General features: G+C 38.8%; 1 protein-coding gene across 1 annotated transcript in view; it reads right to left on the reverse strand.

Moving 5' to 3' along the window:
* The window catches only part of LOC136874211 (zinc finger protein 614), a 28,740-nt gene extending 5,841 nt beyond the window's left edge, over nucleotides 1-22,899 (reverse strand). Inside the window, exons 1-4 of the mRNA XM_067147851.2 lie at nucleotides 22,771-22,899; nucleotides 20,264-20,376; nucleotides 8,612-8,707; nucleotides 4,584-4,666 (exon numbers count right to left, since the gene is read on the reverse strand). Coding sequence (XP_067003952.2) covers nucleotides 4,584-4,666; nucleotides 8,612-8,707; nucleotides 20,264-20,326 — 242 coding nt within the window. The 5' untranslated portion in view covers nucleotides 20,327-20,376; nucleotides 22,771-22,899. The remainder of the gene's footprint in view (nucleotides 1-4,583; nucleotides 4,667-8,611; nucleotides 8,708-20,263; nucleotides 20,377-22,770) is intronic.
* Nucleotides 22,900-23,409: the final 510 nt, after the last annotated feature.

Consider the following 23,409-nt stretch of genomic DNA (forward strand, 5'->3'; position numbering starts at 1 on the left):
CGCTGAAAACCAAACAAGGCGCAGAATTTGAAAGACAAATACAACAGGTTGATCGACATATCACCCTTTTTCTCCCCCACATATCCAAACTCACATGCATACCACATTCACGCACACACAATGAGGGTATCGGGAAAATAAAACACGAACGGCCGTTCAGATTTCGTAGTCAAATACAAACCATAAATTATGACTCCACGGTCATTATCAGCGGGTCTCACGTACTCAAAAGTTTACGTGCGGCGTGCAATTACACATAAGGTCAGAATTGGACATTACTTTATTCACATCACTGGCATGTTGCGCCTTGTACAACCTGGATTGTTATCTCCTGCGGTCGAGACAAGGGGTACATCACGAGGATCACGCAGTATTAAAGCACGCAGTGCACCGAATCATAACCACAGAGACCCTTTTTCAATTATAACAACAAGACCACAAATACATTCATTCAAATCACATCGTACAACGGAGCGGAAAGATGTATGCCATCGACCGTAACATATGGGAATAACTCGTCACCAAATTTAAATATAAACCAAATTATCACATACCTGTGATTATCAATGGTAAAATCGAATAGCAGTTAGCGTAAAAGGTCCAGGCTTGAACACATTAAAAGAATATTTAAAGCATACAAATGCCACACCAAACATAGCGGCAGCCATTGTTAGTAACCGTCCCACATAGAACAGCAGAAGAACTCCACAGAGTAAAAAATTATCGCTCGGCAAAACGAACGACCTCACAGATAAAAACATAGCATGTGCTGCTCCCTACTGGACGTCATTAGACTGACACACAAAACTGAAGGAAGCCATTTACAAAATTAAATGTCAAATCGTGGAACATGCAATAAGCATGGTTCATATGTCACTATGTGGTCATCTCTAATTGCATAACTTTCATTTGCAATCAGAGCTGTCATACATACAGGACAGTAGATTTATAAAAAGAAGTTCATTCTCACCACCATGTATTATATTAGTCTATGTTCTCATTACTGCCATTGACAGAGGACATATGCAACATGGAAACAACTAATCCTTACGAAAACTTGGAGAAGCTGATAGCTAACAAGTAGAAGGCGAATTTTTCCCTAAATTTAATGCTTTCATTTTAGTTCTAGATAATTCTGTCCCAGATGTTATGGTGGCGACAAATAATATGGCTTAGGTTGTAGTGTTTTGTTACAATGATCTGATATCCTGAAATATATTAAACCAAATGCAAGCTATCAATATCACTGAATATGCTTCCACATTTTCCTTTGACACTACAGCTAAGAGGAGCATGAAAGTCAAGCTTGAGCCAGAATTCATCACAACAGGACACTGAATTAAACCATAGTGAATATTGTTGATAAGTAAGGAAGGAGATTACATTTATATCAAAACTTCCAAGGACCAAGTAATTATTTTTTAGTGGAAAGGTAACATCATTAGTTTAGCATCAAAGTTAGTGCCTGTGTCCCCTCTGCAGAGTGATTCTAGATATTCCAGGAAAGAAGAGACAGAACTATAAATTGCTTGGATAAAGGTTGGATCTGTTTACAACAGGCACATGAGAAAAGTAGATCATGAAGGTTAAAATACATCGTGATATGCAGTGGTACTTCTAAACTGATACTGTATGCACTGCATTTACATGGCAGGGCAGGATGCATGACTTCCTCAAAAGCAATGTAGTATCAAGCATGACCCTGTGTTGTTATTGTACTCTTAGGGGAAAATAAGTAGACAAATAAAAGGAGGACATTGATTCCAGAAATGACAAGCTACACCACTTGATCATGACACAGGATATTGATATTGACACCATTAGACAACATTGGGCTTAAAATACGATGCTGATTTGTATGTCATATGTTTTGTGGCATATGACAAGGAAAATGTGTATCCACTATATGAATTCTTCTCTTTTACGTGGTTACATGATTTTTGTGACAAGTGATTTGTCAGGTTCTCAATTAGTTTTTCAGTTAAATGATATTTCATGTTGTGTTGATGAATATTCCCCACAAACCTGTTACACCACCGTAACACTAAACGTGTTTTAGATGCGGGTTGGCAGGTCCCAGCCAGTGCGAAAAGTATGAAGGGTTTACCATCTTCATGGCAACAAATGCTAAACAAGCCAATCCCCACATTCTGCATCGCATCACTGAAATACGTCCGGTCGAAGTAACAAACTGGCCACAGCACTTCAGAGAAGGTATATAGATATCTGTATGGTGCAGGAAGTAAGATGAAGTGGAGAAAAGTCGTGCGACATTGGGAGTACAAAGGAACCTGGAGAACAGCTGATGTCGGTGGCAATGTCATATCAGAAAAATTTGATGGTTCAATCTCCGAGGTGTAAAAGAACGACAATCACTTGATGAAAATCAGCTATGTTGCGGATAGAAAGAAAATATTATTTTTCAGTGCTAATTGCTCCTCAAACAGCCCTGGGCACATAAACCGAAGATGCCTCTTGGGCACTGCTTGACAAGCTGACCACTGATGATGTTATTGCCAGTAATCTGAATGGACACGTTGGATGGAGGAAAGAAGACCACACAGCCCATGGCGGACAATGGGTATGGAGAGAAGATGGATGACGGCTATGTACTATGAGTACAGAGGTTACCATACAACTCAAATTGACTACATTCTTCTGAGATGATGGAGTCTTAAATATATTCTAGACACAACAGTCGTTCCTTATCAAGGGCCAATGACCTAGATGTTAGGCCCCTTAAAACGACAAGCATTATCATCTTAAAATGACAAGCATTCTTTATGAAACCGTTGCAATGCTACATCAACCAGTCATCTGTAAGCTGCAGATAAAGTTGCAATACTTTGCTAGAAATGGACCAAAAGAAATTGAATGGTAATGCCTTAAGGAGGAGGCCATGTTGTTGCAAAAATTACAATGCCACCAATCACCACAGTTGAAATGAGCTGGAATAAACGCAAAGATGCCAGATGCTCTATTCTTGGAACAAAACAAACCAGGATGATGAAGGAATGGCAGAGATACATAGCTTTGGAACGACGATGTTTAGGATGTAGTAAGGTTGAAGAAACAACTGTACCATTAGTATCTTTCAAATAAAACCCTATCTCGTTGGAATGCCTACAAAGCAGCCCGTAGTGAAGCGAAGAAGGTCATTACCGTAACAAAAGCAAACTGATATGCAGGCCTATATACAGAACCTGACATGAGTGAAAGCGAGTGGGCTATTTACCAGCTAGTCAAATTGAGGCATTGCAAAATGGAAGACATATGATTTTTATGGCATTAATGAGGAAACAGGTGATCTGAAGCTTGACTGGAAGAAAGCGCTGAATGCTGGCAGAACTACTTTGGGAAAATTACAATCTTAGAATTTCTCAATTTACCGATTCAAACCAACTCAGCTGTTGAAGCTCGAATGAAGGAAATTGACATCACAGAAGTCCAGGCTGTTCTGAAGGATTATGACCAGGGAAAGCCACCAGTCCTGAAGATCTTCTGGCAGAGTTTTGTTGCTCTCAAAAGTGGGATGCAGCAGTATAGCTAACAGTTTTTCAAGCACATCATCAGAGAATGTGAAATACCAACAGACTGGCAATGGACCATCCATTCTGAAATAGGAAAGCCCTGCCAATTTTTCTAACCAGAATTTTGAGCCACACGATTAAGGTCTATCGAAAAATTCTCAGCAAAATGAATCATGATGTCAGCTAAATTACTGGATTTGTGAAAAATTGTGGCACAACAGGAGCAAGGCCGTTAGATGAGAAACTTCGTGAAAAGAATAAGCCACCTCATCTCGCTTCTCTGGACCTTGAGAAGACCTTCCATCGGGTACTGCGTGATCTAACCTGGTTAGCGCAACAAGAACACGGGATGACGTTCAGTGGGTACAGTTGCACCACACAAAACCAAGGAGTTATGTTCAAGCTGCACAAGCCAATACCACGGACACCTCTCTATGCTGATGATGTAATTTCACTTAACACACAATAGATCATAAAAATGCAATCTAGCCAAATAAAACATTTTAAAAGTGACATTCTTTGATTTACCACACAATTGAACTGAGCCATCAATATATTAAGGTAGCTGAGTTATGTTATTTTGAAATAATAATGTCTTCAATGTACATACATAAAGTATAACAATTTTCAAGGTGTAGATTTAGTTTACAATCTATGAACATGACTTCCTCCATGTATCACTGTTGGTATAAAAGTACAAAAAGTGATGCAGTGACAGTGGAAGAAAGAATACACTTCCATGGCTGCTTAAATGTATTATAAACAAATGCATTTCAGAAATATCTAGCTCTAACAGAGACATTTTTTGCAGATATATATATAGTTAAACTACTGTACGTGAAGGAACAAGAAATATTATCTCAAATGTTCCTGAATATTTTAGATAATTTTAACCAACAGATTTTTAAGATATTAGGGTTTAAATAGAACCTTTTAAAGAAAGGATTAAATTGATGAAAATGACCAGTTCACAGAGGTAAAACACCCACTACTGAACACAACTGTGAATGGAGACACACATTCCATATTTTATAGGGCTTGTGGTGTACGTACTTAGTGTCTTCTTCGAAGAACGGCACCACCTCATTGCCTGTATGTTGTTCTGTGAATATTTCCTCCTTAACATCTGCAGAAGGCTGTAAAATTAAGAAGAGTACAGTAAGGAGAGGAACAAAAATACATAAAAAGGAATAGCTGTGAAAATAAATTGCATAATGACACAATGAGATTATAATTAATTTATCTTGCAACATAAAAATATAAGAATGGAACAAAACGGACAAGTGATAAGATAGATAAGAACATGAAAAGAAACGCATGATAGGATAGCACTAGAAAAGGTAGCAGTTGAAAAGGAGAAATTTAAAGGGCAAAGACTATCTCCAAATCCTGGCACTACACCATTCCTTGTCTCTCTTTCCCCTTCTGTTGATCCCTATTTTCACACTGACTAGCTATTCTCTTTACCCTATTATATTCAAATTCCCCTGTTCCTGTCTTTCTATACATTACTTGACTCATTGCTTCTTTGTCCCTTTCCATGTTACTACATACTGTCTTTCCCATAACATGTCACTGTAATATCAATTTTAAAAAAAATTTAGTCTGATCCAGGACATCCTAGATTTCCCTTAAGACACAGAATAAAACACAATAACAATTTTGAAGGAAGATAAAGAAGATTAATGTTTAAAAAAAATGATAGGTTACAATTAACCATGTTAAATGGCATGAACTCCATATAAATGGTGTCGGAGAATTGAAATGGAGTATCTGATGAGTAAGACGACTATCTCATCTTGTAGACTTCTCGCCAGTTTTTATTTTTGTCGCCATGTGACGAAAGGTTTCGGAATTGTTCCCCTCGCGCCAAAGAAAAGTCCAGTCACCATAATTTTTTTAAGGTTATACGACTCAAGAAAGAAAGGGATGGTTGGTTTATAGATATCCTTTTTCTCATTGTCTATGTCATTCAGCTGAGAGGTTGAAGATTCAAAGCGTACTGTATGATCAATAATTTCTGCTTCATTCCTCCATCTGTCAATCGCTATAATATCAATCCTGCGAGTGCTGCCTCCTTTGGCAATGCAGTGGACTTCTTCATATACTTCTAGATTTCAGAGACGAAGAGCATTAGCAATCAGGTTTCTGATGATGTTATGGCATTTGATCCTAAGCAGTTCTCCTTGAGGGCAACTCCCCAGCACATGTGGTAAGATTTCATACTCACTGCAGTGTCCGTAGTGGGCTGTGCTGGTGGAACGTAAAGGGAGAGTACGTACTGGTGCAACCATCGTGGTCATCTTCAACATCTCCCTCCATTCCAAACAAGTTAAACCATCCCTTCTGGTAACCGAAGAATTAGCAGCAGGAACTTGAGCAAATAACTCAACACCTCTTCCTTTCTGAGGATATGCACACAAAGCATCAAATTCGCGTGTTCTAAGTATATCACGCAGTTGTCTAACAGATTTCATTGATGTCTCTTCATTGAGTTGAAGTTCAGATAGGCAGCGAGTTTTTACTGCTGTGAAATTTCGAACAGCATTAACGTGCGAATCATTCACAGCTTCTAGCTTAAGATTGATGTTCAGTTCTTGAAGGTACGCTTTTCAAGTAGCGCACATTAATGCTAGCCCCTTATATTTGTGGCTCGAATAGATCATACTTTTTGGCGTGTTGGAGTAAGCGAGTCCTGGTAATCTGATCTAAGTTAGCTTTCAATTTTTCAAGTATCTGATTTTCACAGAAGACTAAAGTCTGTCTGAAAGTTGCCCCTAAATATCTTATTTCTTCACTATCATTTAATGTTTCCAGAGACCGTCACGATATCATGAGAATAAATTTTACCATTTTTTATAATAATGGCATTTGATTTGTCTGCATTTATATGCAGACCTATTTCTTGAAACAGATTTATGACAGAAGTGACTAGGATTGAAGCTGCTGCTTGGTCTTTAGCTATGATCACCAGATAGTCGGCAAAGCGTAGGGATGTTGTTAAAGGTACAGTGTTAGGACTCAATTGAAAGCCATACATTTCCGATACTCTGACATCTGTGAGTTCATTAAGGATGTGGTTTATATCCCAGTTAAATAAGAAAGGTGAAATGGGATCTCCTTGCATCACTCCACATTTGATGTTTATCTTCTCTGTATGACCACGAGCAGTTTGAACTTGCGTTGTATTTTCTGCGAGAAGGTTGACTAGTAACTCCTTAATGGATCTGGGTGGTATAGAGTTCTCTATTATCGCCTTTAAGTGATTGTGTCCAATACTATCGAATGCTTTGCTGATATGAACATTAAAACAAGAATAATAGTTAACACCACCTTTCCAATACTTATCTTTCCTATATTTAGGAAATAAACATTACAACAGGCGTTGTAAGATGGGACATGTTTCGCTTAACAGTCGTAAGCATCATCAGCCGAAAATAATCTTAGCCTAAAGTTAGGTCAGGGCCCTGAACCTAGTGTCCTTAACATATATGGCACCCTAAGAATCAACATTTATATTTATAAAATGAAAATAGGCTTAAAACTAGTGTGAAAAAACATGGAATGTTACAACATGGCTAAGAGAAAAAACACAATCGAGTTGAGACAGAGGATAGGAACAGAAAGTAGGCTACAATACAGAGCTGGTAGTGAAATAATTAAAATCATTAGGATATCATTGTTACCAGTCGGTTAATCAGAATGTTCAAACATAAAAACAAGCGTGAAAATATATAAGAGTGTTCATCATGGCTGAGTTAGAAAAAACACATAATCGTGTTGCCAGAGGTAAAAACATAAGGTACAACATAGAGCTGGCAGTGTAATATCAAACTCATGGCTGCCAGTCAGTTAATAAGAATGTTCATATATAACAAAACATGATGGTTATATTCTTTTAAGTGAAGAAATAATTAAATCCCACTCTTGTATAGATACGTGAGAACGGGCGAGAGAAATCATATGTTGTAGCAGACATGGAGTAGTAACACTTCAAACAGGATTGATCACGCCTGAAGCCGCTTCATTTTTGCTGGGAGTTCAAGACCAAAACGGAAAAAAATAATAAGATGCCAAGTGCGTGAACTGAAATCTCTTTTGTTGGATGAGCGTTGAGCAGAGACATTAGCCGTTCAAGGGGGTCTGTTGTACGGAATGACACAAAATAAGGTAAAATAGAAAATCTACCCAAAACAAGCGAAAGAAGAGAGTGGAAATGTAATAACATACCCAGAGTAGATAAAGAACAGGTGGAAAGATTATTTCAATAAACAACTGAATGTGAGAAATGATGCAGAAGAGAGTGCAGAGGTATATGAGGACGATCCTGATGCTGCAATGCAGATGTGGAAATGGCTGGCAAACAAATGAATACAGGGAAAGCAGCAGGGATGGATGAAATATGCATGGAAATGATGAAGGCAGCAGGACCTATTGGTCTACACTGGTTATATAGGCTGCTGAAGTGTGAATGGAGGTAAAAGCAAGTACCTGATGATTGGTGTAAAGGTGTAATATACCAGGCGAGTTGGCCGTGCGGTTAGGGCCGTGCAGTTACGAGCTTCATCTGGGAGATAGTGGATTCAAACAAAACTGCCGGCAGCCCTGAAGAAGGTTTTCGATGGTTTCTGATTTTCACACCAGGTAAATGCTGGGACTGTACCTTACTTAAGGCCTCTTCCCACTCTTACTCTTTTCCTATCCCATCATTGCCGTAAGACCTATCTGTGCCCATGCAACGTAAAACAAATTTGAAAAAAGAAGAAATTCTACTAGTACCAGTATTGAAGAAAGATGACAGGAAGATATGTAACAATTATTGAGGAATTACACTATTGTAACAAGTAGCCAAAATATTGCAGAGAATAATTGTAAAGAGGATGAGAGGGAGGGTGGAAAGAAATTAAGAAGTAGAGCACAGTAAAATTAGGTAGTTAACAGTCAATATCACAAAAAAGTATATTTATTGTAGGACTATCCATCGTATAGATTGAAATGAAGGGTCAATCATTCATATCTCTTGAGCAATTTTCTAACTATATTCAATACCTGACAATGGTTTATCAAACTATGTACATTACCTCAAATGAGCTTTCCTGCATTGGCCCTGGCTCTGTTAACTCTGATTTGGCTTCTTTTTTCAGAGGTATCATTTCTGATACATGTTCAGTATTTTCCTGTGGGAAAGAAGACTCATTACAGTAGGTATGCACATAACACACATCTAAAAATATACTCACTAACAAATGGTCAAGATAATTCATTACCTGCCATGTATTACAGTTACTTTCAAAACTTCACTAATATTTAGGGAAGATTTCTACCAGCAGATGATTTTTAAAACCAAAGGCTGTACCGAGAAAGGTGTCACTATCACCGCTCACACCTAATGTCGGAGAAAGAACAAAACTGAGACCCAAATATAAAAGTGAGAAAAGTTTCCCTGTCATACGAAAGATATAGTGCATACTGTATTCTACCAGAGAAGGAACTGCACAGAATTATGGACGAAAGCTGCCACGGACATAAACTCTAAATTGTATGAACTGTTTTTATATGTCCAGTCTTATCAAATGAAACTTACAGTTTATCTCAACAACTTCCAAGTGTTAAGACCTGCCTAAATCATTTGCCATATAGAGAGAAATATTAATACTACATTCTCAGCATAGTGCTTACTTACAGGCAGATTAAAATCCCTTGAAATATTTGAATCACATTCTCTACTCTGGTTTTGCAGAGCTCACAGGTGTTACATACTGCACTGAGACAGTTCCATTTCAAACTGGATACTTCAATGCTTTCAAGAGTATAAAAAAAAAAAATAAAAAAAAAAAGCAGGCTTATCAGTCATATTCCAGAGAAAGGTGTGATATATGCCACACTCAAAGCAACAACGAATGAAAGGTTCGACTACTCTAAGGATGTCATGTAGTGCTCTGTGAAGAACTGTGGGGATGAGAACATAGTCAGTGGAGAGCCAGCAGTGTTCGAGTGTACATCTGCTGTTTCAGAGCCTCTTCCACGATCTACTATGAGACCTTTAACTGACTTACTTGGATTCATAAAACCAGGCCCTCCATCAAAACTGCCAAGATGCTGTTTTCTAGTACTACACTGACCATAGATCTTGTTATATCAAGTCAAATTTCAGCATAATATCAACAACAATCTTACAATTAGAAGGAAATGTTGTTGAACTCTGTGATGCCCTTCAACTGGTGAAAAATATTGCAAGTGAGTGAAAGGCTGTATATGGTGAATTTGGTCAATGTGTAAATGTAAAACTACAGTGTGTGCTGGCTCAGAATTGAGGGTACTCCACTCTCTCCAAGATTAGCGACATTCTGAGTGGCAAGCCCACAAAATTCCATGAAGGTGAGTCTCAAATGAGCTCTAGTGATTTGACTTATTTCAAATATGCCCCAATAACACCCTACAATGGTGGGCGGTCTTATTCTCGTTACAAGTCAATGTTGTGTAAAAATAAAAGATCCCATCTGAAAACTTGAAAGTGTATGTCATTTGGCATTGTAATTCTTTCTGATCGCCCATCAAAATGTGACATTTATTTCATTCTGTTCAGAGTTGAAGTTACCTCTGTATTGAGTAGTTAAATGAATTCAAAGTATAATTAAAAAATTGAATATTACTACTTACTTATTATTACATTAAAAAAAGTCTATTTGCAATATAACTTTAATTTAAACAGCAGCAATATTATGAAAAAATTAAAAAATGTGACCAAAATATTTCACACCATGGATCAAGGGAAATCTCTTACACAGATGGTGTATTTGTGCACAGTAATGATAGATATTTGCAAGTAACAAATCTACAACAAACTTCCAAATACAACAGGAGATATGAAATAGCTATAGTTCATAATAAGCTGTTAAACATAAAAGATACCAGTAATTACTTTTAAGTTATTTCTTCTATATATTTTTCTCATCTAATGTTTGATATATATATATATCTCTGCAATACATAAATATCCCGTAGCATTCAAACAGAACACTTTCTTCCTCCTGATGGACTCCAAGGTCCCGTTCAGTGGCAGGTTCTGGTAGACCTCCTGTGCCAGAAAGTTGAGGGTTTTTGGAGAAAATTATTTATTTTTAGGAACCAAAGCACGAGTATCAACTATTAAGGTAACATATTCATATTCAAGGTCAATAAAAGACTTACCTTACACTCTATTTACACTTTTTTTTAACAGCAGGCCTGTGACATAGTTTTATAAAATATTTGTGTTTTGAGAATACTAGTCTTTTGTATTATTCCCACCAACCACACTAACCCCATAAACTGCCGAATTTCATAAGAGTTTGTTTCTTTCCAAAACTGTGTTCTTGAATGCGGAGATTTATTTACAAGTTTTTCAATGAACTTTTGGCATACGAATTTGTTTCGGCACTATCAAATTTACAGCTTCATCCATTAGAAACAGTTCAAAACAGTCAATCGCACTCATCTCTGGTAATAATCCAACCCTAACACCAGGATTTCCTGTAAATGGAATATTATTAGGTTGCACACTATCCCCAGGCTTACACTTTTTCCACACGTATGTATGTTCAACATCCCCTACCAACACCTTAGCTTCTGACGAAATATCTTCTTAACTCTCACTAGAAATACTAAGGTCATCATCCAAAGAATCAATAGAATCATTATCACTATAATCAGAAATACAAATGTCATCTAAAGATTCATCTTCGATGTAGTTCCTTATTTTGTCTTCATACAAACATCTCTTTGGTTTCGCGCTTGCCATTACTGTTTACCCTGTCAGCTGGCTAGAGATTGTATATGTAAAGTAGAGAAAATAAGGCATATTTTAATCACGAGACTTCAGGAATACAGGTTGAAACCCTCCCGCCATCTGTTGAGAATGCTGGAAAACATTTTGCAAAGAGATTACAGTACCCAAGAAATTATTGGGTGATTGTGAAATGAACACTGCAGCTGAACGAGAATTTCTCAGGCAATGACGTGCGCGCCACCCGCGAATTTCTTGGGCGTACCACTGAAGAGGTTAATGTTACATAGAGATCCAAGTCTAAGGACTCTAGAAAGAATGCATGAGTTTTGAGAAAATTATCTCTAATCTGCCCTTCTTGCTGGACTCTGGTTTTCTGAAGACACAGGCACACTAACAGTTCCCTTTTCTTTCCTCACTGTCATTATTTCCCTCTCCCTTTTATGCATCATTTTCTTCTTCCTCTCCTTAGTTTGGTTAGTGTTCATTCTCCTCTATTTTGAACTCGTTTAAGTCAGTATCTCCTAGACTTTTATACTATACTTCACTTTTAAAAGTAAATTAACTTACATTAGTATGTAAGCTGTTGATCACAGACCTATTAGTACTGCAATGACTCTCTTTACTCTCCCTCCCGCTGTCAAGCACCTGTATCAAAAATATAAAATGTGCAATACAAATAACGTGCATACGAAGATTGAGATAGTGGATGAGATACACTGTATAGAAGATCTCAAAATGTTATTGTCCCTTGCTGCAGTGCCAAAATATTCCTGATTTCCGAAAAGTGGAATTCCAAATTGCTCCAAAACATACTTCTATAATGGCTAATATAAAACCTTTACGAAAGGTTAGTTTAGTGTGAATAGAGCTTTCAGCGTTAACCTCATATCATTGTTTTTAAATTTATAATTTCTTTTTTAAGCCTCAAGGAGTTCCAAAGTAGTGAACACTTGTACCTTTTATGTCTAAATTCTTAAAATTTCTTTAAGATATTTTATGTTTTAATTAAGGTAGACCTTTATTTCTATATTTTCTTATACTATACTGAACCATATCATCACATGCTTCATTGGCGAATTTTAATCGTGATAGAACACTGTGGACTTATTGCGCAACATGGCTTTGTGTGGGAGTCTGTTTGGGAGACGGTTAGATACCTGACCACGCTAGCATAAGAGGAGCGGCCCGTGGATGGCTTCAGACAACGAACTTTGTTTAAATTTGAACGTGGTTGCTGGAAACCGCCGCAGTATTCTTTGTCAAGCCAGTTTCGAAATCCGCCAATCACGAGCTAGTACGAGGACTCTGCGAACGGCCGAACCGCAATGGCAGAATAACCAACCATCTAACTGCATCTTTGAACCAGTTTCCATCTATGATAATAATCTGTCATTGCGCCGATATTCCACAGTTCAGATGTGTCCAGATAGATATGTGTAATTTTTCTGATGCCTGAGAACATATGTGGGGCATACGTAAGGCATAGGTGTTATTTCGCATTTATCAACAGCTTCTCATTCAAACCAAACCGCCGCTCAACAGACTTTCTATTCTTCAGAAGGGAGTTCCGTTATTTGAAAAACTCGAAGAGTCTTTATAACTGCCAATAACAAGGGAGCGTCACCTCATTCTCTGCCTGAACTTCGTGCCGTAAAGTCGCTTGCACACCGAGACTATATTTACCGGAGGACGCTCTTTTCTTATGTATGAGAAGTAAGCCAGTGATACGGGTTCGAGTAAATACAATCAATAACTGTGATCAACTGTGGCACAATGTATGTGCAGTATTTTAATTCGATCCGGGAGTGATCCGTATATAAGCAATAATAACAATTCGCGGGCGCGATCGGGAACTCTCAAAATCGTGTGTTGCGTCGCCGCGCCAAGGACTCTTCACGTCCGGGCCGAATCGCCCTTAAATTAATGGTGAGCTGGACGGACTAATTTCTGCTTGCAGGTCGTAGTCAATTGACGGCCAAGCATTAAGGGCGTGATCTCACACACGTGTGTGACTAGCGGCGAAGAAACGGTGCCTAATTCAACTGTTACAGGTGCAACATCAAGTAGCGCTATGGAGCCCACGCCGAGCATCGATGGACTGACTTCCCACATCCGGAAGACTGGGGTGACCATGGCCTAAGTTCGTGATGACGCCAGTGGCCATGTAAACATCATGGGTGATGAAGCCGGCGCAAGATAAGCACTTTGTCATTTTTTAGCATGCCTAGGTAATAGTTGCACACTAGCTTAGATCAGATGTAAATAAATAAATTTCAAGGTAATTCTCAGCCAGAGGGCACAGTGGTTCTTCAATTCAAGTTACAGTTACATGCGTCCTGGGCTGATGCATGCTTTTATTTTCCTTTTATCTTTCTTTAAGTTAGTTTAGATGGGGTTAAGGGTGTGCCAGTGTAGGTATAGGAGTGTTTTCATGTGTTTTGTTTTCCAGTGTATTCCAATATGTGGTCGATATGCAAGCTCTGATCGTCATTTACAGAGGCTACACGCCGGTGATGATGTATGGAAAATCAGTTTACAGCTGTAGTTTTTCTCTTTTAATTTTATTTTCATGCATGGGAATTTCAGCTGTGGTCAGGAAGCAGAATAGCGGAGATTCAACATTGTTACGTAGAGTCATTACCATACAAGGGAAGGGCGATTAACGGTTCTTATCGAACGACTGACCGGCCAAGTAAGACGCCGGAAGTGCATGTTATAGATGAATGTTAACCTGGGGCTGGTTATGTGAGCCGAATGGAATCACGTGTATATTGGTGAGTAATTCAGGGGTTGATAGATTGAGACATGTGAAGGAGGCTGGAACGGCCGTAGTCATGAAATAAGGAGGGCGAGAACCCGTGTACTGCAAGATGAAAGACCCGAGTATGGTCTCAGGATTTACAGTATGTGATGTGGGTATTCATATAAGAGAGGCTGACGCCTGTATTGAAGTGCCTTTATTTTAAAGCTGCGAATTGAGATCGCAGGTCATTATAAGGAAGAAGCAGTAATAGTGCTGCGAATGTTGTGAATTTATCCTTGTCTCCGAACGAGAGTTAGCAGGTAGAGACCAACCCTTTTCTTGAGAAGTCAAGTGTACCTCCCGAAGGCCGTGTTTCCATAGAGTGCTAGGTGGACCGTTATTCGCATTCTCTCCCGACAAGTCAGGAAGTTACAGGTAACAGCTGTTTGCGACAGTGAAAGTGGTCCTTAAGGGATTGCCCTTGCGTCTGACTTATGGACGTAACCCATGTACCTGCCTGCTGGGGAGGATCCCGCTGACCACATGTGGAGCATTTATGCATATTTCATGTTGTTATTTTTCAGGTTCCATACTCCCACTTTATTTACATATGTTATCATGCTTATCTGGTTTGATCCATGATTTCTATGAGATGGTGACGACTGGTTTGTTTTGTTTGTGTTTTTTTTTTTCCTTTGCATTAGGTGTCGGCGTGACCAGCGTTGCATTAGATTATTTGTGTGTTTATTAGCTCGTTTGTTAAACAGATGGTCGTTGGCATTCGTGCCATCCAATTCCTATGTGGACGGCCACATATTTAGAATCAGTGTAGTCATAAGTTGCAGCTCAGGGCTAGTGTTGAATTGAATTGATTTTGTTATTGATATGTAAATATGTATAGTTTGGATCGGTTACTAGTGTGTTTAACTATTTACCGCGGTCATGTATAGACACTTTCCGAAGTGCATCCCATAAGGGAATCATGACATTGAAGCGAATCTTGCGTCGACTTAAAGTAAACGTATTCATCCGAAGTCAGTTCCAAGTCGTGTCTTTCTTCCTATAGGAATTCGAGAAATTGTGTGTTTTAACATGGACATGTGCGGGGCACATATTTTACCTTGGTTTTATGAGGCCATCAGGCTTAATATATATATATATATATGTTTCATGTCGTAGTGAATGGGTTAATGTCTTGAATAAATCCATTTTACCCCCCTATTGCTCTGTCTTATTCACGTAGTCTATGTACCCGACTTCCTGTCATGTACCTTTGGTATATTGCTCGTGACGAGTTTTGAATTTAGTCTGCCCATATCATTTTTTTTTTTTTTTTTGCCGAACGGTAACCACGTCTCTGCCGCGACTAGTCCGGGATATTATAAAGACGGGTACGGTACAATACAGTAAATACATTTTTACCTCCAAGATCTGAAAATGTTATTGTCCCCTGCTGCAGTGCCAAGATATTCCTGATTTCCAAAAAGTGGGATTCCAAATTGCTCCAAAACATACTTCTATAATGGCTAATATAAAACCTTTTTCCCTGCAAGTACGACAGCTACTATGGGATAAACAAGCACCACTCAAAACCAAGATGACACTGTATAAATCATACTGAACCGTTCCCATCCATCAATATCACAATGCCAGACTCAGTCGGTTAGAGCTTCGTGGTTTCGTTCGGTCTGTGGGCGAAAATTAAATCTAACTTCTATAAAATAATCACCAATGGTGTATATGAATGGGAAACAGTTGCATTTGTTGTGAATAAGAGACAGATAAAGGGGGTAAAATGGATTTATTCACTAGAGCACATAATTAATATTCATTCTAACGAAATTCCACAAAATACAATAAAACATGATGCAAACTGTCATAATAAAAGCATAATGTGCCATGCACATTAAGAACAACTACATATTACATTACTGAAATAGGTCGGTCCAAATACCGACCAAAAAATTTATAAAAGAACAAAATATTAAATCTTGGCCTGATTTACATCTTTAATTATCGACAACGCCGCCAAGTGAATATGCCGATTTCCCCGAGGGGAATTTCGATTACGACCGTCCACAAGCTATGCTTCGACAAGAGAAAGTCACGCCAGTTTCATTCCATAATACACCTATTTACATATACAAAATTATTAATCCTGATAAGGGAAAATCCAGGGATCCTAACTTATATACTACACAGATTCTACTGACAGATCCGATCTGTCGCAAACAACCAGCCTGAAGCTGCATACCACCAGAGAAAATTAGCTCCGGGCTAAATTTAAGAGACAAAGATTAATTCGTCAAGACACAACACACTTACAACAAATACGACAAGGCACTCCGATACAAGGTACATAAGTATACAAACACAACTCCTGTAAAATAACAGCATAATTACAATATAAAGAAAATATATACATGCAGACAGAGCACTTCCTCGTCACCAGGTCATTAGTGGCACGCCCCTGTCCGCCAGGGCGATCAGGACATTCCCCTTGGACTAGTGGAAAGTTTCACTTTTCATGGGACCGGAACACAGCTGGAACATGATTCATACTGCCTTGCCAAGGACTCCAGGCAAACGGGGTGCAGCTTACACTTGGCGGGGTGCAGGTAATTGCTTCCTTCACGGCTATCCCAGCCAGACTTGCTCGCACAACAAAAGAAGGTTTGTCTCTAAATACTGCTACCTCATAACGTAAACTAATTATTTCTCCCATTTATAAAATCTTCTATGACAACAGAACATCACTTCTTCACCTTTCAATACATAAACTGCAAAAATCGCACTCAAGGAAGACGTCACACATTGCCTTCCGTCTTAGCGGTTCGGGAGTTCGATTCTCGACTCTGTCTCTTTACTCTGCGGGCATATCCAAGCCCATCCTTGTTTAAAGCAGCTTTCCCTGCTAACATCCCTTCCTTGCCATGTTCACATGCATTCAAATCCATATCTGACTTCCGCGTCATATATCAGGCGATCTCAGCCTCTCAACCCTCGCAATAATCTCCACCCCGATATCCTACCGTCTCTGCTTATTAGAAGAACCTAACTACCCAACGACGACGTCGTGGCATTCCTGTGGCAGCGAATATATATACCTGAAATCGCGCACAAATAAAAAATAACATAGGCCTACACTGGTCTTTAATGATAACTATCCACAATAAGAAGGCGGCCTGGCCTTGTTAACGATGAAACTATCCTCCTGCCTAACATTTAACACATGCACCTCGGAATGCTCTGAAAGGATTAAAAAAATATCATGCACACACACTCCTAACTTTACCCATTTACAACCCTTTTTCCCATAACCAAACTAACCATGAATCAAAGCACAAATGAGGGTATTAGCATACATTCTGCCCTGGATCTCCCCTGCTTAACTGACAATGTAATTGCTTAGCTATATCAAACTGACATATAGGCCTACCGCTAATATTACCCTAAAAACTGGATGAAACTGAACTGACCTCAAATGTTACCCACATGCTTAAAAATCTGACATATCCACTTAGCTTTGTTGTCTTCAGCAATCACACCATCTGCACAACTAGAGCGTCAGGAGATTACTTGGCCATCATATCACCTTTGATGGCGTTACAACATAGATGAATAACACATGTAGCTTCCATGATTGTCCTTGCAGATAACACTCCTACAATTAATGGAAAACAGGTTAACACTACACTTGCTCAATTGCATACGTGCACACTATTTAAGGAGATATTGCTTAGCACACATAATTGGATAAAGATTAATTCTTTGATCAGAATCGAAGTATCATGGAATGCGCTCCGGGTCCATCCGTGTGCAAGAGCAATTACGATACGATTGAACACGTTTTCTCCGCGATCGCGAACCGACCCGAAACGTTGGCGTGTAATATAGCTAATTAGTTCACGACAATCTTCCCGGTATGCACAGCTATCGTCCCTTTTATTTACCACGTTCACACATACGTGGTACCTACCACACTTGATGTAAGAGCGAAGTGTCACACGCGTAGCGGTAAATACACATATACGGACTCGTAACTCCCGTATTTATTAAATGTAAATTACACCAGGGCGATACGTTTTACTGTAGTCTGGGCGCGCTTCTATGTGTATAATTATTCATATAGCAATCATGAATAAATAACGTCACTGTAGCACTTTGATATCGGACAAAGAAAATGGCGATCTCGACTGGCGTGGAGACTACCTTCTGTACCACGGACAACTCACGAAAGACAGACCCGCTTCCCCAAGCCACTGTTGGTTTTATGGACCCACCCGCGTTGTTCTTAAAAGAGGGGTTGGCTATGGCGCGAGGTTTCAACCGCTATCTCAGCACAAAGCCCACAACCGTTAGAACCTAGCCACAAAAATATATATGTAGAAGTTAGCCGATAAATGAACAGATAAAGAAGTCTAAATTCAATTACTACTCATCAGACGTATCGAAACCGTGGGGCACGGGTTATTTATCAGATTACACCCTTATTTCTGATAGGTCGGCACTGTGATGATTGAAGTTAGCAACCCCGCGCAATTCTCTATGACTCGCTTTCACAGCTCGCGATTGGCTCCTTTCAAACTCGCCGCACGTTTGTGTGACACCGCGGCACTCCCACAGCCTCGTTCAAACTTTCAAACCACAGGCCGATTCAAACCTGGCTACCGGCCGCTCTTCCAGGGCGCGGCACAGCAAAAAGCCGTTCGCTTGCCACCTCGCAAACAAAGTCTTCTAAATTTAACGCCTCCACAGTGTTGCGCAATATGCAAATAAAAGTCCCTGGGGCAATATGATAGGTTTCAATACTACACCCCTATCCTCACATACAGCCTGCAAACCGCTACATTAACAAGAAAGAACAACTTGAAACTCCAAGCAGCAGAAATGAAGTTCCTACACACAATGATCCAGAAGACCAGGAGGGATAAAATCAGGAATGAAAAAGTCAGAGATGACGTAGGACTAGAAGACTCCTTACTACAGAAGATCCAAAAGGCAAGACTGAAATTGTTTGGTCATGTGAAAAGAATGAGTGCCAACAGGTCTGCAAGAAAGGAGAACAAAAGAGAAATAAGGGGAAAGAGACCAGTGGGCAGACCTAGAGAAAAATGGACAGACTTAGTGAAGAAGGATGTAGAGGAGAGGGGTCAGGATTGGGAGCGGATTGTGAACGAAGAATGGTTCATGGACAGAACAAAATGGAAGGGGCTTATATACCACACCTGGGAAACTGGAGTTGGTCATCGATGATGATGATGATGATGATACAGTCAATACAGAATACTCTGCACATGAGAATCATGTATTGCAAAAATACTGGAATGGTGGATTTGACTAGTGTTTTTCGTGTTTGTCACCACACAAAATGCATAAAGTGAATAGGAACTAACCAATCACTATCAGCAAACATGAAGAAATATAACCTTAATGTCACTGTCAGTAATTTTTATGAAATCAAGGAAAACAAACTCAATGGCACAAGAGCCCTCAATGGCCTTTGCCCAGCAAGGAACCAGTCAATCCCAAAAGCCACCAAATTACAAGCTGACACATGCTCACTGTGATGAAACCACTTAACTGTTATTCTTCATTTTCTATATGTGGACCATTATCTCAAGACCCTCTGGAGGTATCACAACTAGTAACCTTAATCCACACTGTGCTTCGATCTCTATTTATTAGTTACATTTTTAGTCATGAAGCACCATAAGCGCACAGGGCAAAGAACAGAACAGAGAATGCAAGGGAAAGTGGCATAATGACAATGTTCTGATAACAACCACCCACCATTACCCCCAACAATTAATGACTTCTAAGATGTCAGCAAATGGCCAATGAATGCATAATGCTACAATGTGTATGAGCCTACAAGTGTATGGTATGACGATAGGAGAACACAATTGTAGTACCTTTTAAAATGGCGAATGTTTATGTTTCTTGCCATGTTTCACATATTTTTCCCTGCGAAAAACTCTGTAAAAATAAAAAATTTAAAATTCCTTGAATTTTTTAGAATAATGCTCTATGTTCACAGACTAAAGATGTATCATATTATAAGAATTTATTTTTGATCACAGCGTTAATTTTGTTATCATTTTGATTTTCACACATGTTTGCAAAATAACTTTATGATATATAGCATATTTGAAGTTCTCTAATATGAGTTATACTCCAATCAAAGTAATAGGAAGTGATATTTACAGGTGATTTACTTACTGTTTCTTCAAGCCAGATTGGTTCCTGTTTGATATGTACTTCCAGGTCCATTTTATATGACATATAATTTATTTAAACTGTGTTGCAGTTGCAATACATTCACTGACTTTGGACTGAAATATAAAACAAAACAATATATTACCATTGTAATTGTTGTTAGGGTAATTAGTTTAGAGATGTTGCATTAGCTGGTCAATATATATCTATTTAAATTATTTAATTCTATTCTAATCCTTTCTTTACAATACTTCTACAGTTTAACGTTAGTTGCCCTCCAGTACCTTCTAATCTCATCACTGCTTCACAGTTTTGCATGTTTCCCCCTGAATATACCTACCTGTAAATCTTCAAAACAAACCCTATAACATATACGTAGCACTGAAGTTCAAGTGAAAGCCATTGGAGGCTAGATCCCTGTCATGCACCCACCTCACAAACTCCTCCATAATCTACAATTATCCTCCAGTCACTATCGCTTAACCTCCTCATGTGATCAAACATCCCAATTTATTTCAGTACCTGTTCCTGTTTGCCTTATTCTTGGCACTAACGTGGAAATTAACCACCTCCTTAGCCACCTCTTTCCTTTCTACTTTCTCAATAACTGTCTTAACCTCATTCGTGGATAACACTCCACCATGGTTCCCTTTCTTCACACACATCCCCCATATGAATATCAATTGAGTCGCACATAACCAGAGCCTCAAACCCACACTCCTCACATGATCTCCCTAAACCTCCTAACTTCTTCCTCCTTTCTCTGCCTCTCATGACCTTGCACCACCTCTCTCTTCCTATCTCAACTCTATATTTCCCACCTTTACCTTTCATCTTGCCTCATCCGTCCACTGTAGCACCTCCACATTTCACATCTTCACTCCAGTGCTCTACCTGAAGTGACTCATACCTCTTTTGAACTCACTCTCTGAGGGCTCTTAACCCTCAACTTCCTTCCTCTTAGAACATGAGCCCACCTGTCTTCTATTACTTCTTCTCTGAATAATTACCTACGTCAAACACTCTCTTAATTCCCACATATTTCTTAGCTCCCACTCACAGCCTCACTCAGACATTACTTTACCTTCTTCAAAGAAATATGAAATAATATGGAAATATCACCAGAAATAAAATAGGCTAATGTATTCTATGAGAAAAATATGAACGTCAGACCTCCATTTATGGAATCGCATTTCATTAATATATGACATAGTTTTAAGAGTGACTGTAAGGTAGCTCACAACACGGCAATTATTCTTATTGTAAATAATACAGTTATAGGAAAAAGTATACATACACCTTAAACGTTAAGCAATGATGTCGTCTGTAGTTGACGCATTGACCACAGGCTCCAAGAAATTTCACTACTTTTCTATATTTCAGTATTTCGCAAAACATGAATAAGACTACGTACCGGAAATAACAATATTATTTTAGAATTGTTTGTTTTAACAAACGTGTCATCCAATAAGTTCAAAATATAGATGCATAAAAAGTATTTGTACGGTACAGATGGTTTATCTCAATCAATCAATACTGATCTGCATTTAGGGCAGTCGCCCAGGTGGCAGATTCCCTATCTGTTGCTTTCCTAGCCTTTTCCGAAATGATTTCAAAGAAATTGGAAATTTATTGAACATCTCCCTTGGTAAGTTATTCCAATCCCTAACTCCCCTTCCTATAAATGAATATTTGCCCCAGTTTGTCCTCTTGAATTCCAACTTTATCTTCATATCTTTCCTACTTTTATAAACGCCTTTCAAACTTATTCGTCTACTAATGTCATTCCACGCCATCTCTCCGCTGACAGCTCGGAACATACCACTTAGTCGAGCAGCTCTTCTTCTTTCTCTCACATCAAAGTCCTTGATAACAACCCTTGCAACACTGGTAAGCAGTGGTCACGTCTTGTACCAAGTCAGTTGTGCTTCAGTTGTTCTAAACAACAAGTGATACAGTCAATCAGTAAGATGCGCCGCAAAATGAAAGAAACAACAGAAGAAGAGAGAAGAACTGTAATCCGGGCTCACAATTCCTGTAATTCATGGAATTACTGATAGGTATAGTGAGAGAAAATCTATCAAAAATGCACATAGATGTGGACGTGCATGCAATCTAGACGATCGAACTAAACGACTAATCCTCAGGCAACTTAAGAAAAATACCAGAATCAGTGCTGCAAAACTGAGGTCTGAACTAGGAAATGATTTAAAACCTAATATCTGTGCTTCCACAATTCAAAAGTTTTTATATACGAATGGGTATCATTGTAGAAATGCCAGGCGAAAACCTTGAATTACCCCAGCAAATAGGAAGAAAAAACTACAATATGCTACAGACTATAAAAATGCTTCTCTAGAATTCTGGGATCGAGTTATGTTCACGGATGAAAGTAAATTGAACGGTGTTTTTTTTTTTTTTTTTTTTTTTTTTTTGAGAATATGGCCAAAAGATGTATTACTGTTTTCCATTATTTTGTGAAAGAAAATTATTGCATGCAAATGACTTACGTGCTTATTTACAATGGCAGCAACTTTTCCTTAGTTTGTGAATGACATTCCTTAATGTTCCCATCGTTGATTTTCAGTAGACTAATATGTTCGCAACTCTGTACCGGTATCTCATAACGTACATTATTAATTTCGTCGTTGTGATCTAAATGACAGACAAGAGCAATCGAAAGAAACTCGAACTAAGAAGTTCCGGACACCATGTAAAATGAAATGAAGTGTATCATACGGAAGTTACACAATTGCTTGCTTGTTGTTTTAAGGGGCTTAACATCGAAGGTCATCGGCCCAAGTTACACAATTAACGGAATAAAACTCTAATACAACTGTATTAATAAACAGTGCTCCTGTAGTAATGGTATACATCACCTCGTTAACCAGGATATTTACCAAAGAGGACATAATATACGTATTGTAACGTAAAAAACATTAATGGTGTATTAACACATCTACTAGTTCGACAACAAACCGGATCGTGTGCGTTGGTTACCAATTAACCCACGGGTGGCCCAGATTGGCTGCGCAGTAGATGTTAGTTTTCTCTCGTCCTCGTGACGTCATCACAGAAACACCGTGACTGTGTAGCATACAACAGCCCGTGTATCTTATTTCGTTGTTTATCGCTATCTGTCTGATATA

This window comes from Anabrus simplex, chromosome 5, assembly GCF_040414725.1.
Source record: "Anabrus simplex isolate iqAnaSimp1 chromosome 5, ASM4041472v1, whole genome shotgun sequence".
Classification (NCBI taxonomy): domain Eukaryota; kingdom Metazoa; phylum Arthropoda; class Insecta; order Orthoptera; family Tettigoniidae; genus Anabrus; species Anabrus simplex.